Here is a 22,479-nt window from a genome sequence, read left to right on the forward strand (position 1 = left end):
ACAACATGAAAACAAACAAACGAGCTGTCAAACCAGCCAACATTTCAAATGACAATTTAATTAAATACAAACAAGGAAAAAAGGCACCATAGCCCCTTCAAGTATTTTGCATAGATATACAAATATTGTAAACAATTAATAGGTGAATGAGAGAAAAGAGGATCTGTTTTCCGTGAACAATCTCCCAAATAAAAAGAAAATTCACATTGCCCTGGATCCCAGACACATACGTACGTACACACAGTGGGTGGTGAGAGAGGGTGGGTGGCTCTGGGGGCACTTGGTGTGGATTCTACAGATCCTCTCCTTTACCAGGTTCCCTAGGGAGGGGTGGGGCACCATTCCAGTTGGCATAGTCTTGATTTTCTTGGGTGTCCTGCAGAGCTGTTGTACATACATTTAATGCAATCTCTGACTTTAAAACCAGTCTCCAATTTAAAACATGAGAATCTTCTATACCCCCAGCCAAAAAACAAAAACCAAAAACAAATTCTGACATGGGTAAGAGGAGGCTTTGTTCTAAAGGATTACAGCAAGAGATGGAGAGGGGTCATGGCCATAGTGGATGGGGCTATGACATCACTGTAAGATCTACAACGAGACACTATAAGATCTGCAAGGCTCTCAGAGCTGGGACAGAAAGGAGCTTTTCTTCTACAGGGAGAAGTAAGCAAGGCTAAAAAGAACCGAAGGTAAGCAGGCAGTTACCACTGGAGCCCAGTGCCTGGGCTAAAACCCACCGAGACAAGGAGAGCCAGTGCAAGCTCCCTTGAGATCCCTTGAGGTTTACATTTCAGAGATGCCTTCCAGGCTCTTAAGGAAAACAAGTCTAGGGTTGAAAAACTGGTAGGAGGCTAAGTTAGCTTCTAAAAAGATTTACATAGTCTCCATCTGAACAGAAGGCTGGTTAAGTCACTCCACCAAGCCTCAGTTAAGCTCCTTTCCTCCCCATCAGACCCTGAGCATGGACTTGCCCTTGGCCAGAGCCGGCATCAGCCCCTCCCCCAAAGGCTGACCACAAAGTGTGTCCCTGAATGTGGTTCTTTCCAGCCATGCTCACTCCTTCCTATAAAAGGCCTCTTCCTTCTGAGCTGTGAGATGCTTTACAGATCTTGCAGCCACTCAGCTCATCCAAGCAGTCTCCTAAAGCAACTGCCTGGTGCCCCTGACTCAACATTCCCTTCCCCAGTCTTGCAGTAATCCCTGTGAGTAAAGTCCTTCCTTCCCTAAATCCATACTGGGTTTCATCACCTCAAAGCAGCACATGGACACAGGAGGGGAAAAGCGGGCCACAGTAGCCAGTCTTGTCCCCCCGGGCAGCCTCCCTGGCCTTCCAGAATGGTGCCTCCTGCCTCCCTGAACAGAACCAGGAGAGAAACAGTAAATAGAACAGGTTGCCAAAAGTCTTACCAGATTTTAAAAATTCGACCATCTTCCAGTTCACAGTACAATTTTTATCACGTGGAGGTGGTACTAAAATAATGGAAAACAACACACAAGAAAGCAACAACCCAGGTCTCTTTCCGGTTTGGTTCCAGGGAGGGTGGATTTCAGATTCAAGAGGCTCACACCTCACAGCCTTCCACCTCCTGATGTGGGGGAGGAAAGCTGGACGGAACCACAGGATCATTGGTGAGGCATGGGGTTGGGCTTAAGGGTGATTTTGGTGGGGGAAGTGTTTTAGCCTTTCATTTTCTGGGACCCAGCCGTGAGGCCTGGGGCATCTAGAGTAGCATGCTTAAATGGAAGGCTGTCCCCTGACCCCACCAGGAAGTGAGGATGATGGACATTGGGTGTGGGGCGCAACCAGGACCCTTGTCAGCAAGACAGAGGTGTGAATATCACCAACATCACAACTACCTAACTACCTGAGGGAGGAGAACTTCATTTCCTGAGCTCTTTCTAAATGTACCCCAAGAGTCCACCAGGTGCACAGCCCAAATCTCCCACTTGTCTCCAAACCCAGAACATCGATTAAGCACCCATTGTGTATGGAGAGCTAGAATGGGGCCCTGGGCTAGTGGTTGGGGTGAGAACTCAAGCCTCTTCCTTGAACTGAGGTTTTCAAGAGCAAACATCTGTTCATTGCAGGAGGTGGGCAGCCCCCAGATGCCCAGCACCTTTCTGGGGTGGGAGACAGTCCCAGAGAACCTCGCCGGTGACTCTGACAATTGTCCCAGCCTGCAGAGCACCGCACAGCCCCGCTCCCTGTGGGGAGGACAGGACCAGAGGAAAGAGCACAAGGAAGTGGATAAGGAATCATCTCGCTGGTCCCAGCACAGACTCCATCAAGGCTGCTTCTCTAGGGAGCTCTACAGGTATGCTCTCTGCTCAAAGGACAACAGTCCTATCTCGTCGCTGATCAGCCTGGGGATAGATGGGGTTCCCAGGACATCCGCTCCCTTCCCTACACCTGCCGCCATCCCTGAAGACCATGCTCAGATTCAGGGCAGGGAGAGGAAGACCTGCACTCTGCTGAGGTCACAAAACCATGGACAGTAAAGCTAGGTGCTCACAGCCATGGCCCAAGGCCATGCCAGTCATCACTCTCGAGAAACCAGGAAATCCTGGGGCCAACCGTCAGGCAGAACTCTGACCTGCAAGTCACAGCACCAGGTCCCAGGAAGTCGGGACTGCTGGGGAATCGCATTCCACAGGACCACACATTGGGCAGGTCCAAGCAGGGAAAGAAATCAAAAGCACGAGGCACTTGCGAAGTGCAGAAAAGAGAAAACAGAGCAAGCAAGAATCATGGCAAGCAGATGGCGACCTTTGGCTTGACGGCTCAGAGGGGCCCAGGCTATGCTCCCCCTGCTGTCTAAACGCCTACAAATAGTACCTGTCTGAGTCAGAGTGACCCGTGGGAATATGGGTAGGTAGGGGTTTGGGGGTGGTGGGGGGTGGTAAGGAGAAGACTTGATTTGTTCACATGTGACCACTGAGCCAGGAGTTATGACCTTGACCAAGCCCTGGGCAGTGGGAGGGACCCCTCGATCCCAGAGCTAAAAGGGAGGCTAAGTGCCCACCTCCAGCCAGCCTGGAACCATGGAGGAAGACAGAAGCAATAGAAAGCTCTCACGTGTACCCAGATGTGGATGGATGGCTTCTCCAAGCTGAGTCCTGGCTTGAAGGTCGAAACCAGCTTCCCAGCTGGGCTCCAGCTCGGACCACTGGCACCAGATGGACTGGCACCTCTTGGGGGACGGCCCAGCTGGAGGGTGGATGGGGGAGAAGCAGCCATTCGTCCTCCTCTGCTTTCCTGTTCCTACCTGGGGCTGGATATTGCACAAAACAACACTTGGATGCCATGGGGTAGTAGTCACTCTGGGCCCCTGAGGAGGCCGAGGAGGCACTGAGTCGAGAAGGAGATTTTCAGAGATGCGCTGGTTACAGGAGGAGGGGAGCTGGGGAGGAGGAGCTCGGAGGCGGCCAGACATGCTTTTTCCAGAGCCCATGGCTAACGGCTCCTCCGTGGTATTCAAAGTCCTCAAGGGAAGGGAGAAGCCCCTTTAGACGAGTCTAGATTTTCGAGCTAGTCATCCCCACAGCCCTCTGTGATCTGTATTCAGGAAACTGAGGGAAAACAAGAGAGGAGGGAGAGAAACGTCAGATCCGTGCGGATTAATGGAATCATGGGGCACTGTCCTCTTGCTTGTGTCAGGTGAGCAGACGAGACAGACAGCTGGGAAAGACGGTTTCTACAGAAGTCTATCCACGTGTCTTCTTGTCCATCAGCTCTCCAGTGAGAGGCATCGTGGCGCCCCCCACCCCGCTCCTGACCCCAGCTGATCAGCTATCCCTACTCCTCCCTCTCAACAAAGCTGTGCCTCAGTCTGCAGAGTTTGCAGGACCTCGTGGGAACACAGGGCAGTCAGCCAGCTTCCTCACTGTCTCCTGTCTGCCCCGACCCCAGGACTGGCCACACAGAATACGTCAGCTTCAAGGAAGATATATTAGGAAAGGCCATTGTGCACAGCCTACCAAAGGCTGGCAGTTAATGACAATTAACTGCCTTGACCTTCACAGCAACCTGGGGTGGGGGTGGGGGTGGGGGTTGTCTACTGCTGCTTCCTAAAACCTCTTTCAAGATAAGGCATTGGAGACTTGGCAAAACTAATACAATTATATAAAGTTTAAAAATAAAATAAAATTTTAAAAAAATTAAAAAAATAAAAACAAATAAAAACAAACAAACAACAAAAAAGATAAGGCATCGGAGACTCAAGAGTGACTTGCTCAGGGCCACTCAGCTCATCAGCTGCAGAGCTAGTCTGAAGGTACCAGAGCTCAGCCTCCTTAACATCAGCTTTCATGTGGAACTAAAACACCTCTATCACTAGGGGGTGATATCACCAATTTAAGGGACAGTCATTTAGGCTAAGCTTTTTGTCCTTGGCTTTTGTTCTGGAAGTTCAGCCTTACCCAAGAAGCATGAACTGGTCTGTTTTCTCAGCCGTATTTTTGCCCCCTGGATCCCTCTGCTCTCAGCTTTTACCTCAAGGGTTTCTGAAGACTCACCTTTGGGGCAGGTGCCACCAGGGGCCGGGTCTGAGGAGGGCCGGAGGGAGGGGGCCGCAGGATGGAGGCGCCGCTCGGCCTAGGGAGGTTCTTGCGGCCTGGCACTGGGTTAGCCGGGAGCGCCTTCTGCGGCGGCCGAGGCCTGGAGACATCCTGTGGAGAAAGCCACAAGCCTCATTCAAAGGCCAGAAGCGCCTGTTCAAGAGAAAACGTCCTCAGTATGTTACAGGCCAAAAGCAGATGAGAAGAGGGATATACCATTTAAAAAGAATGGTCCCATTTATAAAAACAGATTGTGTGCGTACATGTTTACCTGCTCAGGAAAAAAAGCCTTTTTGGAGAGCAAGTTGGCAGTATCTATTAAAATCAGAAATCATACTCAATTTAGAAGTGATCATTCTCTGACCTAAATACATGATTCCACTTCCTGTTACCCATTTTAGAGAACTATTTGCACAGGGCCACAGAAATGAAACTGCAAGGATGTTCCTCGAAGCACTGTTTATGACAGCAAAAGAAATTAGAAATAATTAAAATTTTCATCAACAAATTACTAAAATTACACAGTGACATATGACATGGCATTTTAAAGGAATGAAGTAGGCTGATAAGTGCTGAGGTGGAAAGATGACCAAGAGGAACGGCAAGGTGGTACAAGCTGCAGAGGGTAGTTTAGAGGAACAAGTCACCCCCCTCAGTCCCCTACCAATGTAAATCCAAAGGTACAGGGGGAGTCAGAAAGGATGAAGACCAAACTGGTAACAGGTCAGAGGTTAAGAGTGGGCTGTGCATGGTGAGAGGGGTCATCCAAGTGAACATTCAATTTTTTTTTAACAAGAGTATACATATGTATATTACCTGTGCAAAGAAAATTTTTAAAAAGAAGAAATCATATTTTCCATATTGGTTGTCTGTGGGTGGCACAATTCTGTCCTTTGTACTTTCACATTACCTTCATGTTTTACTACCTTCTCAATAAGGCCTTCCCTAATGGCCTTATTTTGGAGAAGGCAATGGCACCCCACTCCAGTACTCTTGCCTGGAGAATCCCATGGACGGAGGAGCCTGGTGGGCTGCAGACCATGGGGTCTCGGAGAGTCGGACACGACTGAGCGACTTCACTTTCACTTTTCCCTTTCATGCATTGGAGAAGGAAATGGCAACCCACTCCAGTGTTCTTGCATGGAGAATCCCAGGGACGGGGGAGCCTGGTGGGCCGCCGTCTATGGGGTCGAACAGAGTCGGACACGACTGAAGCGACTTAGCAACAGCAGTAGCAACGGCCTTATTTAAAATTATAACACTCTGCAAAACACAACCATACACAATCTACGGGATGCAGCAAAAGCAGTCCTAAGAGAGAAGTTCATAGTGATACAGGCCATCCTCAGAAAACAAGAAAACTCTCAAACAACCTAGCCTACCATCTAAAAGAATTAGAAAAAGCAGTTTGGTTTAAACAAACAAAACAAACAAAACTTAAAGTCAATTTATGGAAGGAAATAATAAAGATCGGAGAGGAAACAAATAACAGAGATTAAAAAACAATAGAAAACAATCAATAAAACCAAGAGCTGGTTTTCTGAAAGGATAAACAAAATCAATAAACCTCTGGTCAGACTCACCAAGAAGAAAAGACAGAGGACCCAAATAAAACAAGAAATGAAAGAGGAGAAACAACCACAGACACTGAAGAAATACAAAAAAAAAAAATCATAAGAGAAAACTCTGAACAATTTTATACCAATAAATTGGACAACCTAGAAGAAATGAACAAGTTTCTAGAAACATACAGCCCTCCAAAACTGAATCAGGAAGAACTAGATACTTTGAACAGATTAATTACTAGAAGTGTGACACAACCTATAATAAAAAAAACAACTCCCTGCAAACAAAAGTCTAGGACCAGTGGCTTTACTGGAGAATTCTACCAAACATACAAAGAACTTACACAAATCCTTCTCAAACAACTCCAGAAGATTAAAGAGAAGAGAACACTCCCTAAGTCATTCTATGAAGCCACCATCACTCTGATAGCAACACCAGACAAAAATCATCAAAAAAGGAAATTACAGGCCAATATCTTTGATGAATGTAGATGCAAGAGCCCTTAACAAAATATTAACAGACTGAATCCAACACATAAAAAAGATCATACATCATGACCAAACCGAATTCATCCCAGGGTCACAACAAGAGTTCAACATATGCAAATCAATTAATGTGATACACCACATCAAGAAAAGACAAAAACCATTGACTGTCTCAATAGATGAAGAAAAAGCATTTGATAAAATTCAACACTCATTCATAACAGAAACTCATCAAAGTGGGTATAGAGGGAACATATCTCAGCATAATAAAAGGTATTTATGACAAACCCACAGCCAACATAATACTTGACAGTGAAAAGCTGAAAGCCTTCCCAACTACAATCCCGAACAAGGATGCCCACCCTCACCACTTGTATTCAACATAGCATTGGAAGTCCTAGCCACAGTAGTCAAGATCAGAAAAAGAAATACAAGGTATCCAATTGGAAAAGAAGAGGTAAAGTGGTCATTATATGCAGATGACATGATACTATATATAGAAAAGTCTAAAGACTCAAACTACAACAGCTGGGATGTTCAGTGGTTAAGACTCTGTGCTTCCACTGCAGGGAGTGCAGGCTCAGTTGCTGGTTGGGGAACGACATGCCCCATGGGGCAGCCAAATTTTTTTTAGATAATAAAAATAAAAGGGAATAAGATTGAAAAACCTGCAGCACCCCCTCATTCAGCATTCCCAGACCCCTTTATCCTAATCTACTTTTTCTTTCTTGGTATATATCACCCCATTCCACCACTGTATACTCCCTTATTTTTTATTTTCTCTCTCTGTTCCCCAATAGACCAGAAAGAGGACCAGAGGTCCTTTTCTGTCCGATTCAGGGATACAGCTCAAGCTTCCTGAACAGGGACTCATATACAGTGAGCACTCAACATCCATTTCAGTTCAGTTCAGTCACTCAGTTAGTTGAAAAAAATAAAACTCTGCACTAGTCAGAAAAGTTTAAATAACTGTATTTCTTCTGTGATCAAAAAACAAATTTTAAGGGGCAAAGACTGGACCATGCCACCACCCACAGATCCCCAGGCTGGTACAAGAGAAGCTGATTCCACAAGTGAGGGTTTCAGGGCCTGCTGACCTGGATGGTTCCCCTTCTTGTGGAGGTCATGAGCAAGCATAAAAATGGCTAAATGGCAAGCATGGGGAGAGGGTGGGAGTAAATCAGAGATTTTCTGCAAGAAGCTTTTCAGTCAGCAGAAAACTGGGAGCAGAAATGAGTAAAAGCAGCAGATTCTTGGGACCAAAAAATCACGCTGACCCGCTCCATTCCTTCCCCTAAGGACCCAGAGATCCCACACCCTTCCAGGCCAGACAGCTGCCAAACCAGAGTGGCTCCTGGAGGCCAGGACAGAGACATTCTGGCGGAAGCAACAGCTGGGTGCAGATGTCAGGATGCAGTGGGGAAATGCTGTGCTCTCTTGGCTGCTTGCTGTGCAGAATGAACACTTTGTGTGTGTTTGTGTGTATGTGTGTGTGTGCGCGCGTGCATGCATGCTAACAGAGGTGATCTGGGCAGGAACCTCATCAGCATGGCAACACTGGGCATCCCCGAGCAGGGTTGTGCCACTGGCCACGTCTGCTTCAACCCAGCTCGGCTCTACCGGAGGCCTCACCCAACACTTTTTCTGGGGTGGAAACAGTCCCTGAACTGCTCTGGCCCTATGCTCCCATCCTCAGCAGCAGCACCCCTGTCAGTCAAGCTGCACAAACCAAACCAGACACTGGGCAGCTGTGCAGGCGGGGATCATCCCCTCCCAACCCTCAGCAGTAACTGTTCCCCAAGTCCTGTCTATTTTCTTTTCTATACACCCCTCATGGGCTTCACCCTGTCAATGCTACCATCGCCTCTCCCCCAGACACAGTTTAAACCTTGTAACTGATAATGTCTGTGCATTCAGCCTCATCCCCCTCTGATCAAATGCCACCATAGTAGGCCTTTCATTTTTTAAAATGACTTTTTAATTAAAGTGTAATATACATAAAAAACATTAGTCATAAATATACAACCAAATGAATTATCAGAATGAACACACTAACGTAATCCTCACCCAGGTTTAAAAAAAAAAAAAAGGAAGATTAATAGCCCCAGAAACATCTCTGGGCCCTCTCTTAGGCACTGTGTCTCCCTCTTCCCTAAATGTAGCACAAACAGAGATCCCAAACCAAATCTGATCACATCACCCACATCCCACCACTGCCCCCCTGTTCCCACTGAATGCAAATCCAATTTGTAATCCAGGCCCATGGCACAGTCTGGCCTCTCCTGGCTCTCCAGCTTCTTATCATAGCTCCTTGGGCCCCAGGCAAAGGGGCTCTAAAGCTCCTTCCATCTGGGGGCTCTCTTCATCACAAAGCTTCCCCACCAACAGGTCCCTGGTCCAAGAACCTCTCCTGCCCCTCACAGCCTGCTAACTCCTGCTCACCCCTCAGGTTTCAGCTCCAATGTCACCTCCTCAGGGACGCTTTCCCAGATTTCCAGACTAGATCAAGTCCCCGATAACTCTCTTTGTAAGCAAGCTGAACCTCTCCTTCATAGCACTTACCACTTCTGTAACTACACACATACCAGTGTCTTCCCCAGCAGGCTGTGAGCTCCAGGAGGCAGAAATGGCTTCTGCTTTGCTCACCAGTGCCAGGTACAAAGCAAAAGTTCACACACATGTGCAGAGAGAGCAGAAGAGGTTACAAAGCTTTGCCTACCACCTCTCAAGAGTGGTCCAGTCACCAGGCTAGGAGGTTGTGGAGCTGAGACCTGAGAGTGTGGATGCCCCCAGAGCCGACCCAGGGCCTGACACACAGGGTGGCGGAGGGTCTGGAGTCAGCCCTAGGTGCAAGTCCTGGCTACTCTACTTACAAACTGCCCCCTTGGCCTGGCCCCTTCAACCCTGTGAGACAGCTCCCCCAAACAGAAACTGAGGGCAGCAGAGACTCAGTACTCAGATGGGTCCCAGGAAGGGCGTCTGCCCAGACTGAATCCCTGCCGCCTGCCCTCAGCACTGTTGAGAAATCCCTGTTTGGGCCTGAAGCCATGCTTGGGGTGTATATTTTGGGGTACTTGCCACTGGTGGAGGGGCCTTCTGGGCTCTGGATTCCTGCCAGCAGCCTCCAGGGCAATGCAGCTGGAGTCCACTACCCAGCCCCTCCCCCAACCTATTGCTCAGCACCTTGGGCTCAGGCTGAAGCCATCTCCATTCAACAAGCCTGCAGTGCAAGATTTTCTGGAACACTGGTCTCATGGACTGCTCCCTCCCTCCCTCCTCCTCTGTTCCCCCCTCACACCCTCGTCTGCGCACGGTTGCTTTCTCCCCCCTTATTCCCTTTTTCTCTCCTTCTGTGGCCTTCAAAACTCACATGTGGCCACTCTAAACCCCAGTGTCTCAGAATGTGAGTGTATCTGGAGACATGGCCTTTAAAGAGGTGATTATGTTGAAATGAGGCCGTTAGAGTGGGCCCTAATCCAATCTGACTGTCCCTGTGGACACACAGAGACGTCGGGGCACACACGCACAAAGGAAAGACCACACGAGGACACAGGAGAATGCAGTCACCTGCAAGTCAAGGCGAGCTGCCGCAGAAAAAACAAACCTGCTGGACTTCCAGCCTCCAAAACCGTCAGGAAGTAAGTAGTTTCTCTGTGGTTTCGGCACCACCCCACCCCCAGACTGTGGTGTCAGTTACAGTTGCCCAAGGAGCCTAACATTCTCCCTGTCCTCTGCTCTCCTCTCTCTTGCCTCTTCTCTCCCTGTCAGTCTTTCTTTTCTCTTTCTGTATGCAATTTTCTATCCCACTCCTGCCCCAGATGAGGAAAACAGGAGAGCAGCAGTTTTGCAGGGCTTCCCAGGTGGCGCAGGAGTAAAGAATCTGCCTGCCAAACTCAGGAGATGCAGGTTTGATCCCTGAGCTGGGAAGATCCCCCTGGAGAAGGAAATGGCAACCCGATCCAGTGTTCTTGCCTAGGAAATTCCATGGACGGAGGAGCCTGATGGATTATAGTCCACGGGGTCACAGAGTCGAACATGACTGAGCACTGGAGCACGCACTGCAGCAGCTTTGCATCATCAGAGAACCAAACCTGTTGCTCCTGGCTCTGCTGAACCATGACACTGCCACGTCCCAGAGACCCCAGGACCTAGAGCCAACAGTCCTTAGGGGCAGGGACAGCCTGGGCCCCCTGGACCATGCCCAAGAACAACAGTCCCAGGAGGAAAATGGGCAAGTCCCCTACCCCAACTGAGGGTAAAACACAGGTGGTTCCGGAAGGCACCACGCCTGGCCACCACCCAACATCTGTGTCTGTGCTGTAGGAACTCCTGCCGGAAGGTACAGCTGGAGCCAGCAGAGCACAGACACGCCGGGTAAACAGACTGTCGGGCAGGATGGCTCTGCTTCTAAAGAACACCGGTGATTCGGGGATAGCCCAGACCCTGCCCACCCCTCCCAGAGGCCGGGCCCCTTGACCTGCCCCCCAGATGAGCAAAGCATCACCCTACATCCCTCAGGAAGACCTCCCGACTAGTGCAAGGTACTGATTGGCACAACATGGTGGAATAAGTACTATGATGAGAGAAATGCAGGGACACCAAACTTGGGCTTGGGGGTCAGAGAAGGCTTTTTGGAGGAAGCAGCATTTAACAGGAGACCTAAGAATGAACACGAGATGTTGGTGCAAAGGGAAGAAAGTGTATGTGGCAGAGGAAACAGCATTTGTAAAGGCCCAGCAGAGAGGAAAAGACCACGGGGAACTGAAACACTGACTGAACATGCACATTTCGGGTGGAAGATGGGCGCCGGCTTGTCAGGAAGACGCCAGCCAGGGCGGAAGTGCTCTGTAGCATATTTCCCCATCTCGTCACCTCACATTCTGTGTGCCCAGTATGGACCAGAATGCAGCAAGGGCAGCCAGCCCAGGACTCAGCAAGCTCTCTCTTCCCAGCCTCCATCATTCCTCATTCCTCATGGCTGATGGCCTGACAAGTGATGCTCCTGATCCAGGGTTGCTGAGAAGCCACTTACCTGGGAGAGGACGCACTTAGGGGCGGGGGGCACTGGCCGGCTTGGGGGTGGTCCCCTGGATGATTCTTTCCTCTCTACTGATGGTCTGGGCCCTGGGGAGTTTCTAGCAGCCTTGCTGAGGTGTGCTGGCGATGGCGCAGGTGGTGACACGCTATGCAGGTAGTCTGGAGGGGGCCGGGGAGGAGGCTGGGAGGGCTTCCGCAGGGTTTCAGGAGTGTTGGTCACCTGTATGCATAAGACGAGGAACGTCTGAGATACAGGAACCCTTAATGCACTTAAAAACTTGAGGGTGGCCTTGGGTGTCCCATTGGCACGAACAAAGACCTCGGATCCCAGAGGTCAAATGCAACTTTTAAAGTCATGAGGGGATGGTAGAACCAGCTGACCATCTCTCAGGCCAAGAAAGTATCGTTTATTACGAATCCCAAGGGGCCCACAAAGGTGCTTATGGGAAAATCTAGCACAGTCCTAAGAGAGAAGGTCAAAGTAGCAATGTTCATGGTGCAAAGCTCTTACCTTTCGCCTGCCCTGGGGTGTCTGCAACTTGAACGTTGGGTTGGCGTGGCCTGTTCCACTGTTCTGAGACACCCTGAAGGGACAACTAGTAACAAGGAAGGAGAAGCACAGGTTGTTCATTGAAGGTTACTGCCTGAGTTCGCTCTGACCCAGGTGTGGCCAGCCAGCAGCTCAGTCATCCCTGAATCTGCTCTAGCGGAAGTGGGATTGGCCCTCCTGAAGCCCAGCTCCCTCGGCACGGAGACGGTGGCCAGTGGAAAACTCCCAAGGAAAGAGAGTTGGCCTCATATACAGCACAGTGTGCCTCAGTATCTTTTCGTCACCCTTTTTAAGACCTTTCTCCCCCAAGAAGACAAGGATGTTACCAGCCATCAACCAATCTCCCTCAGGCATCATTCCAGGAGGACCTGGGATTTAAAAATCTCCTCTGGGAAAATTATGATTTATAACAGAGGACTTGGAGACTATACATCTTCAATACCCACAGGAATGAATTACTTAGGACAAAAATTACTCTCTGTAGACTGACTTGAGATAGTTTTCCTCTATTGCCTCACTTTCTGAGCTCTAAGATGCGGAGGAAATCCATTAGATACAGGATAGACTTCATTTCACATTCCAGCTTGAATTGGTTGGGGGCATTCTGCTGAGAAGGCTTCTGAAGTGATGACCAGGCTCAATCAAGCTTGCTTACAATAAAAATCAAGTAGTAATGTTTGCCGTGGTCATGGATCGTAGCAGAAGGGGAGAGGGTGACGTGCACTGGGCATCTGCCTTCCAACTAAATGAGACCCACCACCACCACCTTCTTCTTCTAAAACCAGGCACTGCTTTCAGAAAGCTGTGACCCCCAAGTAGACCTCAAATCCTTCACGGCACCCCGTCATACCTGAACTGTTGCCTCAGCTTGGAAGGGAGGGCTAAGGACTTGAGGTAGCCCAGTTTGTTGTTCTGTTTACAGCAGCGATACATCATGATCAGGGCCACCAGCACAAAGATGGCTGAAAACACTCCGGCGACCACAGGACCAGCGCCTTCCAGAAACAGAACCCAAGCGGCAGATTTAGAAGCAGTTGGCTTCAGTAGTGGATTTCAAATAATATGTTCCAGATACTCTTCAGATCCTTGATTTTCATTTACCTTGTATTACTTATTTTAACTTAAAAACTATAACAAAAAAACACATACTATGTCCCACTGGGAAGTCACTAATATTACTAGCTTCAATAATCAGGTCAACTTGCTTGGCAGGGACTTCACAGTAAAGTTTCTCCAGCTACTTCTGCTTAATTGAAAAGCATTCCTTTTCATATAAGGCAAGGAGCTCTATTATTCCAGCTCTATTATTATTTACCACTTGTTTTCTGCCTAAATCATGATTTTCCTGGACACAAAGCAACCACAAAACACTGAGACATATAGATTGATCTAAGATTAGAAGCATAATCCACAATTTCACATTTGGTTTCACCAAATTCGCCTCAATGTTCTCATGAATTATAAATCTAAATGTACAAAATATATATAGACCAGTGACACACTACTTTTAACTGCTTTATATAGAGGTTTCTTCCTTGAAAGATTTTGCTCAAAAAAAAAAAAAATTTTTGCTATTATTTTTTTAAAGTTTGGAAACCAAAGAGCTAGAATCCCTGAAATACACTTCTGAATTTCCAGCTCCTCATTTTAAGCTTTGTCCATCAAAGGGCATCTGAGTCACTATAATGTGCCCTAGGTCCATGATTAATTTTAAGTGGTTGAGAAGGGGTAGTTGCTACCACTGACCCCCAGATAGAATGGATTATTCAATAACCTGTGGTCTGTCTTAATCTCTCTGTAAGCAGGAACAGGCTCCTCAACAGAAGGGACAGAGACAGAGGAAGAGCAACCAGCTGGACCCCACACCAGGCTGCTAGCCTGGGCCACTCCTCCCACTCAGCCCCTCTTGTTCCCTCATCTATAAAAATCAGGATGACAGTGCTGACTTATTATTCCTCTGCATTATGCCATCCATCCCTCCTCACAAAGGTGGGCAGGAGCCACGCAGGCCGGCCACTCACTCTCAGGAGGCATGGGCCCGCTGTCGATGCTGCCCCCTTGGCCTGGCGTGTTGCAGAAGGGTGGGGCCCAGCCCCGGAAGCAGTGGCAGTTCTGGTTGTTGTTGCAGACCTGGAGCAAGGGCAGGGCAGGGAAGAGATGTCAGCACCCTAGAGAGCTCTGGCTTCCCACAGTGCCTGCCCCTATGGACATCATCGCAGAGGAGCCCCAGAACCTCCAGCATACGTACCCCGTGGCCGTTGCACTTCTTCGCACAGCCTTCCATTTCAAAGAACGAGGTGTTCCTGCACTGCCCCTCAAAGCAAATCTGTAATGAGAAGAAACCGGTCAGTACAACAGAAGGGACACTGGTTGGCGATTAGGAGACTGAGGTTTTGCTTTCAGAACATATGGGACTCAAAAAGGCAGCCTGCTTCAGGTTATTATAGTGATAAAAACAACCTAAAAATTCAAGGACAGGATGACAACTAACTAAGTTCTGCTATTTCTCTTGCGATGAGGGAGAAAACAACAAATATTACATTCTAAGAAAATATAATAATATAATGTGTGTGCGTGCTCAGTTGCTAAGTTGTGTCCGACTCTTTACAACTCCATGGACTGTAGCCCACCAGGCTCGTCTGTCCATGGGATTCTCCAGGCAAGCACACTGGACTTGGTTACCATTTCCTTCTCCAGGGGATTTCCCTGACCCATGGATTGAACCCGAGTCTCCTGAATCTCCTGGCACTGGCAAGCAGATTATTTACCACCGTGCCACACCTGGGAAGCCCATATAAGAAATATGTGTGATTTCATTCTATATTACTATTGGTTCTATGTTACTTAATTGCATATTAATATGTACTAATTTAAACATTATACTTAAAAATAATGACCATGGTGATAGCTGTTTACTTTGTGCCGGTACTACACCTAGTGCTTCAGATGTGTTTTACAGTGTTACTCTCAGAGTTAACTCTCAGATAGCCGCCCAGGCTTCCCGGACTCCTAGTTTAGACCATTTCATAATTCATATGATAATTAATGATGAGGACAAAAGAGATATAATAGACAATCCTTCTAAACAGTTTACAGGGATTATCTCATTTAATCCACACGACAATTCTACGGGGTGGGTCTTGCTCTTAATAATATGCTCTATAAAGAATGTAAGCCACAGGGCTAAAGAGGTTGGGGAAGCTGGGATTTGAACCCAGGCATCCTCCCCCAGACTCCCACTTCAATCACTACCCTCTGCAACCCAGAGGCTAAGTGAGGCTGGAGGAAGGAACTTACGTGGTTATGGCCACACTTGGTCCCGGTCATCACCAGGCCGGGGTCCAGCATGTCACCCTCCTCCTCGGGACCTCGATAGACGTGGGTGCCCCGACATCGGATCTGCCTTCCATTTATCACGATGACGGTGTCGATGGGCACTGCATTAGACTCCAGGGGTCGGGCCTCGGAACTCTGACACTGGATCTTGCCACATTTGGCATCTCTGAGCCCAAGAGAGGAGGAGGGAAGGAGATGGAATCAGAGACAGGGAAGAGCTGGGACACCAAAGAGCTTCAGTCTTTCTCGACTGGGACAGCAGGTTTGTATGGGGGAGAGGCAAAAGGCAATGAGTGTGCTGTAGGGACTCAGCCAGAATTCCTCTGTGTGGTCTTAGACTAAGGATAGGATGCTATATCTTTATTCCCAAGTAGATATAGCCAGAGGGCTGGCCTTGGGAAGTCCCCTTTACCGAAAGAACAACTGCCTGACCTGAGCAACCTAACCCCTTATGCTCTTTGTACCCCCAAGCACCCTGGTGTTGCAGCCAGAAGAAGCCTGGTGTCATCCCTGACCTCCCTCCTCCATCCTATATACCAACCCAAGTTCACACCACCATCCTCTCTCACCTGGACACCAGGAAACTGGTCTCCCTGCTCCAGACTTGCCCTACAAGGGCCTAATTTCCAAACTGCTCTCAAGCCAAAGTCCAAACTCCCCTAGCCATATACTCAAGGTTTCTCATGATGTGGTCCCTGCTCAACTAGCCAGGCTCATTTCTCAGTAGCGCACCCCGTACCCCCACCCCGCTGCACCCCAACATTATACTTTAACTATATCAAGTTGCTATCAATTCTTCCTACCACCAGCTTTTCTCTATTCATTTCTCTGCCTGGGACACTCTACCATGTACCAGCACCATTCCTCATCCTGTTCAAATAGATACTTTCTCCAGATCGCAGCTTAAGCATAACTTCCTCTGGGAAACCACTTCAGCCCACTACGGTGGGTTGGGTGGCTCCCACCATGTTTCCATTATTACACTATCCTCTTAAGTTCCATGTACTCAGCCCAGTGTCTGGCACATGGTAAATCCACAATAGATAGTGGATGGGTGGGTAGGTGGATGGATGGTTGAAATGAATGAATGACTGGGTGAATGACAGGCTATTCAGATGAGGGTATAATTAGTACCCTGCGGAAATGACCCAAGAGGGCTGATGGGCTGCCCTAGTATAAGAAGGTCCCAAAAGGAAATGTGACCAGCCTTCTAGGAAGCATTGCATCCACACCCTCCCTCTGACTTCCTTAGGGCTGAATGGTGCATTGTCAAAAGGGCCTGGAAGAGATTACTGAAGGGCCCACTCTAGGGCCAGCCAAGCGGATGAGTGGGTGGGAGTGACGAAAGAGCAGGACTTGCTTTGGCATCCTCATCTCATGGGGTCTGCCTTATGGTCATCACCTCATGTTGCACTTCTTGTGTTTCCCATTCATGTCCTTCCCACAGTTTCCAAAGGTGTCCCCTGCCACATTCACCTTCTCGAAGCAGAGATCAGGAGCAGGCCGGGCTCCTGGGTGGGCAAGAAACATTTATCAGCACACTAGCCAACTTTAGTAGAAGTCAGAAGCCCCCAAAGGACAGAGCTAGCCCCTGGCAAAATCAGGAAGTAAGGAAGTTTTATGGAAGGGAATATTCAGCCTTATCTTTATCCCTATCTGTTGGTCCACCCCCACCTTCTCAAGACCTACTCATAAAAAAAGGTTTTATATCAGTTCTTTACACTTTATTGAGGTTTTATATCTATGGGAGGTTTGTGTGCTAAGCCTTCTTTCTCATGAAGAAGCCCTTTCTCATTTCAGGTGTTTGTTATTTTTTTTTTTTAATAAAGGTGATACCTGCAGAAGATTTTTAAGAATAAAATACGTTTTTCTGTTTTTTCTACTTAGCCATTCCAGTTCCCACATCCCTAAAACCTGGAGAAGCAATCAATTAATAGTGTATTTTCTAAAGATAATTTTATCTCTACCTTCTAGATACAATTCTTGTGTATCTTCTAGAGATAATCTATCCAATAAGGAATGGCCACATAGTCTATTCACATTTTTTTTTTTTTACTTAGTACATAGAGAGCTGCGTCCTTTTATTCAGCTTATGGAGTCCCAATGTATTTGGGTGCACGAGATTTACCTTAACTGATAGGATTTATTGAAGTATTTATGGGTTGTTATTGCTCTAACAGTGCTGTAATAAATATCCTTGTAAATCTACTTGGCCAAATACAAACATAGGACACATTCCTAAGCAGTAGTATGGATGGGTCCAATGACAGGTACACTTAAAATTCTGGTATCTCCAAACTGCTTTCCATTGGGGTTGTACACATCTGTTTCCCCACATGTATAATATGGTTTTCTCCACAACTATACTATTATTCTTGTTACAGTATTATCATGCCAACTTATCATATTAATTTTTCACTCTTTTCCAATATGATATATGGGAAAAAAATCCCATCTCATGGTTGATACTTTGCTCACAGCTCCATCGTCCACCTGTTGTGTTGGATTATTCTTATCCATTCACTCACTGTGAGAATTTAAAGCATCAAGGAACTAGGAGGAATACTGTCTACTGCCTCCTGCTGAAAGTCCGCCTTGAGGCAAGGCGATAAAAAAAGGTAATATCTGGAGATGCTCTTGTAAAGCCTGATCCTAAGCAATCCAGAGTGTCTGAAGGGGGAGGCTGGGTAGGAAGCAGCGGGGTGGAAGGAGGGTGGTCCGCTCGCTGGGGAGCGCCTTACCAGGGCCCCACAGCTGCTGGCACTGCTCCTGGTAGGTGAGGCACATGCCATTGTAGCAGTAGGCCTGGCCGTCCTCACAAGGGGTGCCGTCCATCTGGTAGAAGTTGGTGGGGCACTGGGGGGACTTGCCCGTGCAGAACTCCGGGAGGTCGCACTGCCGGGCCTGTTCACGGCACAGCGTGCCCGGGGCCAACAGCTGAGCCGAGGAACAAGAAGCGGGGGATAAAGTCAATCTCCCACCTGTCCTCAATCCTCCCAGCAAGGGCTCATGAGCATCACTCCCATGGAACAGAAAATCCCTTACCATTATTTCAGAGCACTTTTTACATGACCTCATTAGCTTAAACCACCATAAATCATCTAACATGAAACATCTAACACTTAGTTTCAAGGTGGTTTTACAAATGTTAACTCTACATAGCAGTCTTAAGATCAGGTAAGAAATAATATTTATGCAACTATTTACAGTTCACTAAGTGCTTTAGTAATAACAGCTACTTTATGGAGCTCCTACTTAAATGCCCAGGACAAATAATATTTCATTTAGTCTTCATGACAGTCCTATGTAATATAATTATCCCTGTTTTATAGATGAGGAAATCTGAGGCATGTCTCCAAAGTTTCATGGTTAGTAAGTGGCAGAAGAGCAAAGCCCACTAGTATATATGTATAGATACACTCACACACAAACTAGCATTCATGCATCTTTGAATTCACAAGCACTCTGGCAATAATACACCCAAATTACGGAGTCAAGCTCCAGGCTAAGTATGTTGCACATGTTCATCTCATGAGATCCTCACAATGTCCATGAGCTAGGTACTGCTATTTGCCCCATTCTGCAGATGAAATAACCTGATCAAATAGCACACCTTGGGCAACTGGTAAGTCTGAGTTTCTGTTCGAGTCTTCCAGCCTCCCTAGGTGGGGTCAGTGTTATTAGTACTCTTCCCATCTTACAGATAGAGAACTCAGGCTTGGATGGGTAATAGCTGCCCCCAATCACACACAGGGCTGGAAATGAAGATCTCAGACTCCAGGGCTCATCTTTTCCCACACACTTCTCTGCAGGGAAAGCCTTTCCAAGATCCAAGCTGAAATCCTGGGACCCGGAGACGAGTGCTCTCTACGTTCATTCTCAGGCCTCAGCCTGAGATCCTGACCTGACACAGCACAGCCTCTCTGAGGGATGCCGGGTCTGTCTTAAATCATACAGACGGCATGGGAGTTCCCCTGAACAGGCAAAGAGAGCTATGTCTGAGAATAGCACCCCGCCACACTCCTGGGTGACTCCACACCACCCACGAGGGATCCCAGGAGGAAGGTGGGAGCGGGCCAGCTGAGCAGCTTGCTGACAGTCTCAGAGCAAGGGTGGCCTCAGATGCATCTCCCCACCCAGCAGCAGGATGGAGGGGAAAAAGACCCACCAACCCTGGAGCCAGTCTGCCTGGGTTCAAATCCCAGCGCCTTAGGCAGCAGACCTCTGTTGATGCACTTTCTCATGCGTGCATGAGGACAATAACCCTCTCGTGGTTATTGCTAGAAGGTCATGCTAGAAAGAATGTTCTAGTAAAGCACTTCAACAGTATGGGGAACATAATGAGCCCTGAGCATGTGGTATGTGGAAGCACAGTCCACGATCCAATCTAAAACCCTGGGACCAGATGGGCCCCAGACTTCACAGATTTGAGAAAGCAGACATTACACAGATGTACATACATATGTATATGTGTATATCTCTCTATATATACATACACATGACATATGTATATTACATAACCCAGCATCAAGGCCTAGGATTATACCTTATAATCAAACACACTAATGTTTTTGCAATGAAATACACTATTTGCTTTAAGTGTGATTTAAAAAAAAAACTATAATTAGATTTATGTCAATTCAGATCCAATTTAGCCACCAAATGAGTTAAAAAAAATTTTTTTTTCAGTTTTTAGAACTTCCTGAATTTCAGAATTGTAGATAAGAGAATGCAGACCTATAGTAACATTAGTGGTAAAAATGGTGTGCTCTTCCAATCAATACTAAGAATGTGGGCTCCAGAGTCAGAGAAACCTGGTTCAGCCCCTTCCTCACTGTTTAACCCTGGAGAAGTCACTTATACCCTCTGAGCCTCAGTCTCTACATCTTAAGTTGAGGATATTAACATAAACCCCACAGGTGTTCTATAAGGACTGAATGAGATGACACATATAAAATTCTCTGCACTGTGCCTGGCACCTAACAAGCAATCCCTTAATGTTAATCAAAACTGTAATGAGGAATATTATGAATGCCAAATAAAATCAAGCCTACTCTCTCTGGACATTTTTTTTTTAATTTCCCACTTTCCAGGAGGCCCACACAGCCTTCTGGGATAATCTGAACCCAGTGAGGTCAAATACAGAAAAAGGGAAGCTTTGTTCAAAGGCTCTTTCTGGCTAACTTTGACACCACCACTTCCCCAGGACTGAGGCTGAATCCTGGCCATCAGCCCCTGCAGAGCCCCAGACTGTCAGGTCAGAACCCTGGGTGGGGAGGGCCCCTTACCTTACAGCGGTGACAGCAGGAGCCGTGCGCACACTCGGCCCCCTCTCTCAGGGTGCAGTTAGCAGCATTGCAGCAGGGGTTCTCACATTCCTGGGGAGGCAGCAAGAGGGGGCATGAGCCTCAGAGGCAGCAAAGCAGGGAGATGGGAGACAAGGCAGGAGGAGGGGCCTTTACCTCCTATCCCACCTTATGTGCCCCTGGAACTCCAGCTCCCTGGGAAATCTCTACCCAAAACACCACTTTATAGCTTTATCATTAAGATAGTATGTATATATTGTAGAGAATATACACAAGCAGAATCATCAGACACAACTGCATTTTGACACATTTATAAACATATAGTTATTTTACAAAATCACAGTATCCATACTGCTTTTAAACTTAACACATTACCCCCACTTTTCCTTGCAATCATGGATTCGTCTAAAATGTGATTTTTAGCATAGTACTACATTATAAGGAAATGTCATGATTTGTTTTTCTCATCCCCAATCCAACATCCAGAGACCATGTCTTCCTGGGATCCAGGCGGACCTGTGCTCCTCCCCTTCTAGAGCACCAGGCGTCTTCCCACCCCAAGGCACAGCTCTCCCACTAGCTAAAGTGTGCCTTCCCGTCCTCGTGCCCCTCGCTAACTCCTACCTCAGCCCTCGAGTGTAGGGTCAGAGTCCACCCCCACCTGAGTCGGGCAGCTCCCCTCACGTTACATACACTCCTAGCATCATGCTATTGGCTCTCCTGGTATTTACCACAGTTGTATTTATACATTTTTGCAGCTATCTGGTCAATGTGTGTTTCTGGCTTTGGACTATATACCCCATAAGGACAGGGACCATGCCTATTTTTTTCTACCTATTTATTTTCCTATCCCTGGCACATGACCTAGATCACATACTCATTTGTTGAAGGAGAAACTGCTCTGAATATAAGCCATTGGCCAAGCCCACTCAGGAGTGGGCCCCTTAACCTCACTGGGCCCTCCATGATAATACAACTCTCTCCTTTCTGAAGGGTCTGGGCCGATCTCTCTGAACTCATGCTGGTGCTGGTGGGAAGCCTTTAAATGGTTCTTGTTTTATTAAAGTTATGTGCTGGCATTTTAAAAAAGTCAAACCATAGAGAAGATTAAAAAAGCAAATAGTCTTTACCCACATATACAGACCCTCAATCTCATCCCCAGAGTTTATTCTGAATGCATAGACTACTGACACATTCTCCCACAAACTGTTCTGCACGTTAACGTTCATATTTTCATGCTTCATAAAATAGATATGAAACTATCCAGTTCTGCTTTTTGTAGAACCGCGAGCATCTGTCAGAAGTGACAGAGCTATGATATGCCTACTATATTCATCCTGAAGATCAGAAGGAAGGAAAGGGCTTGTACACCATCAATTCTGCTCTTTCTTCCTCCTAGAAGCCCCTTTCAGTCATTTCTTCTACAGGTCAAAGAGCATGAGCTTGTTATTTTAAGTATCCTCATAATGCCCAGGTTCAAGTTCACGTATCCAGCTGTGGACAGCCAAGGAAGCCATCTGTAGCTCCACTGGCCAAGACTGTGGTTTCTGTATAGATCAGATGCTCACAAGGAGAACTCCCCTGCATTTTGGACACAGATACTGTCAACCTCAAACTGGGAGAATCTACATAAATGGTC

At 47.4% G+C, this 22,479-nt stretch overlaps 1 protein-coding gene across 4 annotated transcripts in view; it reads right to left on the minus strand.

Moving 5' to 3' along the window:
- Positions 1-38: 38 nt before the first annotated feature.
- The window catches only part of ADAM19 (ADAM metallopeptidase domain 19), a 91,903-nt gene continuing 69,462 nt past the window's right edge, over positions 39-22,479 (minus strand). For 3 of the 4 annotated variants that reach the window (XM_019965310.2, XM_070793924.1, XM_070793925.1), the window contains 11 exons: positions 20,823-20,912; positions 18,276-18,471; positions 16,937-17,045; positions 15,496-15,700; positions 14,447-14,524; positions 14,220-14,328; positions 13,049-13,193; positions 12,160-12,244; positions 11,644-11,868; positions 4,519-4,671; positions 39-3,573 (listed from right to left, as the gene is read on the minus strand). In XM_019965310.2, coding sequence (XP_019820869.2) covers positions 3,520-3,573; positions 4,519-4,671; positions 11,644-11,868; positions 12,160-12,244; positions 13,049-13,193; positions 14,220-14,328; positions 14,447-14,524; positions 15,496-15,700; positions 16,937-17,045; positions 18,276-18,471; positions 20,823-20,912 — 1,449 coding nt within the window. In that variant the 3' untranslated portion in view covers positions 39-3,519. The remainder of the gene's footprint in view (positions 3,574-4,518; positions 4,672-11,643; positions 11,869-12,159; positions 12,245-13,048; positions 13,194-14,219; positions 14,329-14,446; positions 14,525-15,495; positions 15,701-16,936; positions 17,046-18,275; positions 18,472-20,822; positions 20,913-22,479) is intronic. The other variant, XR_011567776.1, reaches the window with a different exon arrangement.

This window comes from Bos indicus, chromosome 7 (assembly GCF_029378745.1).
Source record: "Bos indicus isolate NIAB-ARS_2022 breed Sahiwal x Tharparkar chromosome 7, NIAB-ARS_B.indTharparkar_mat_pri_1.0, whole genome shotgun sequence".
Classification (NCBI taxonomy): Eukaryota; Metazoa; Chordata; class Mammalia; order Artiodactyla; family Bovidae; genus Bos; species Bos indicus.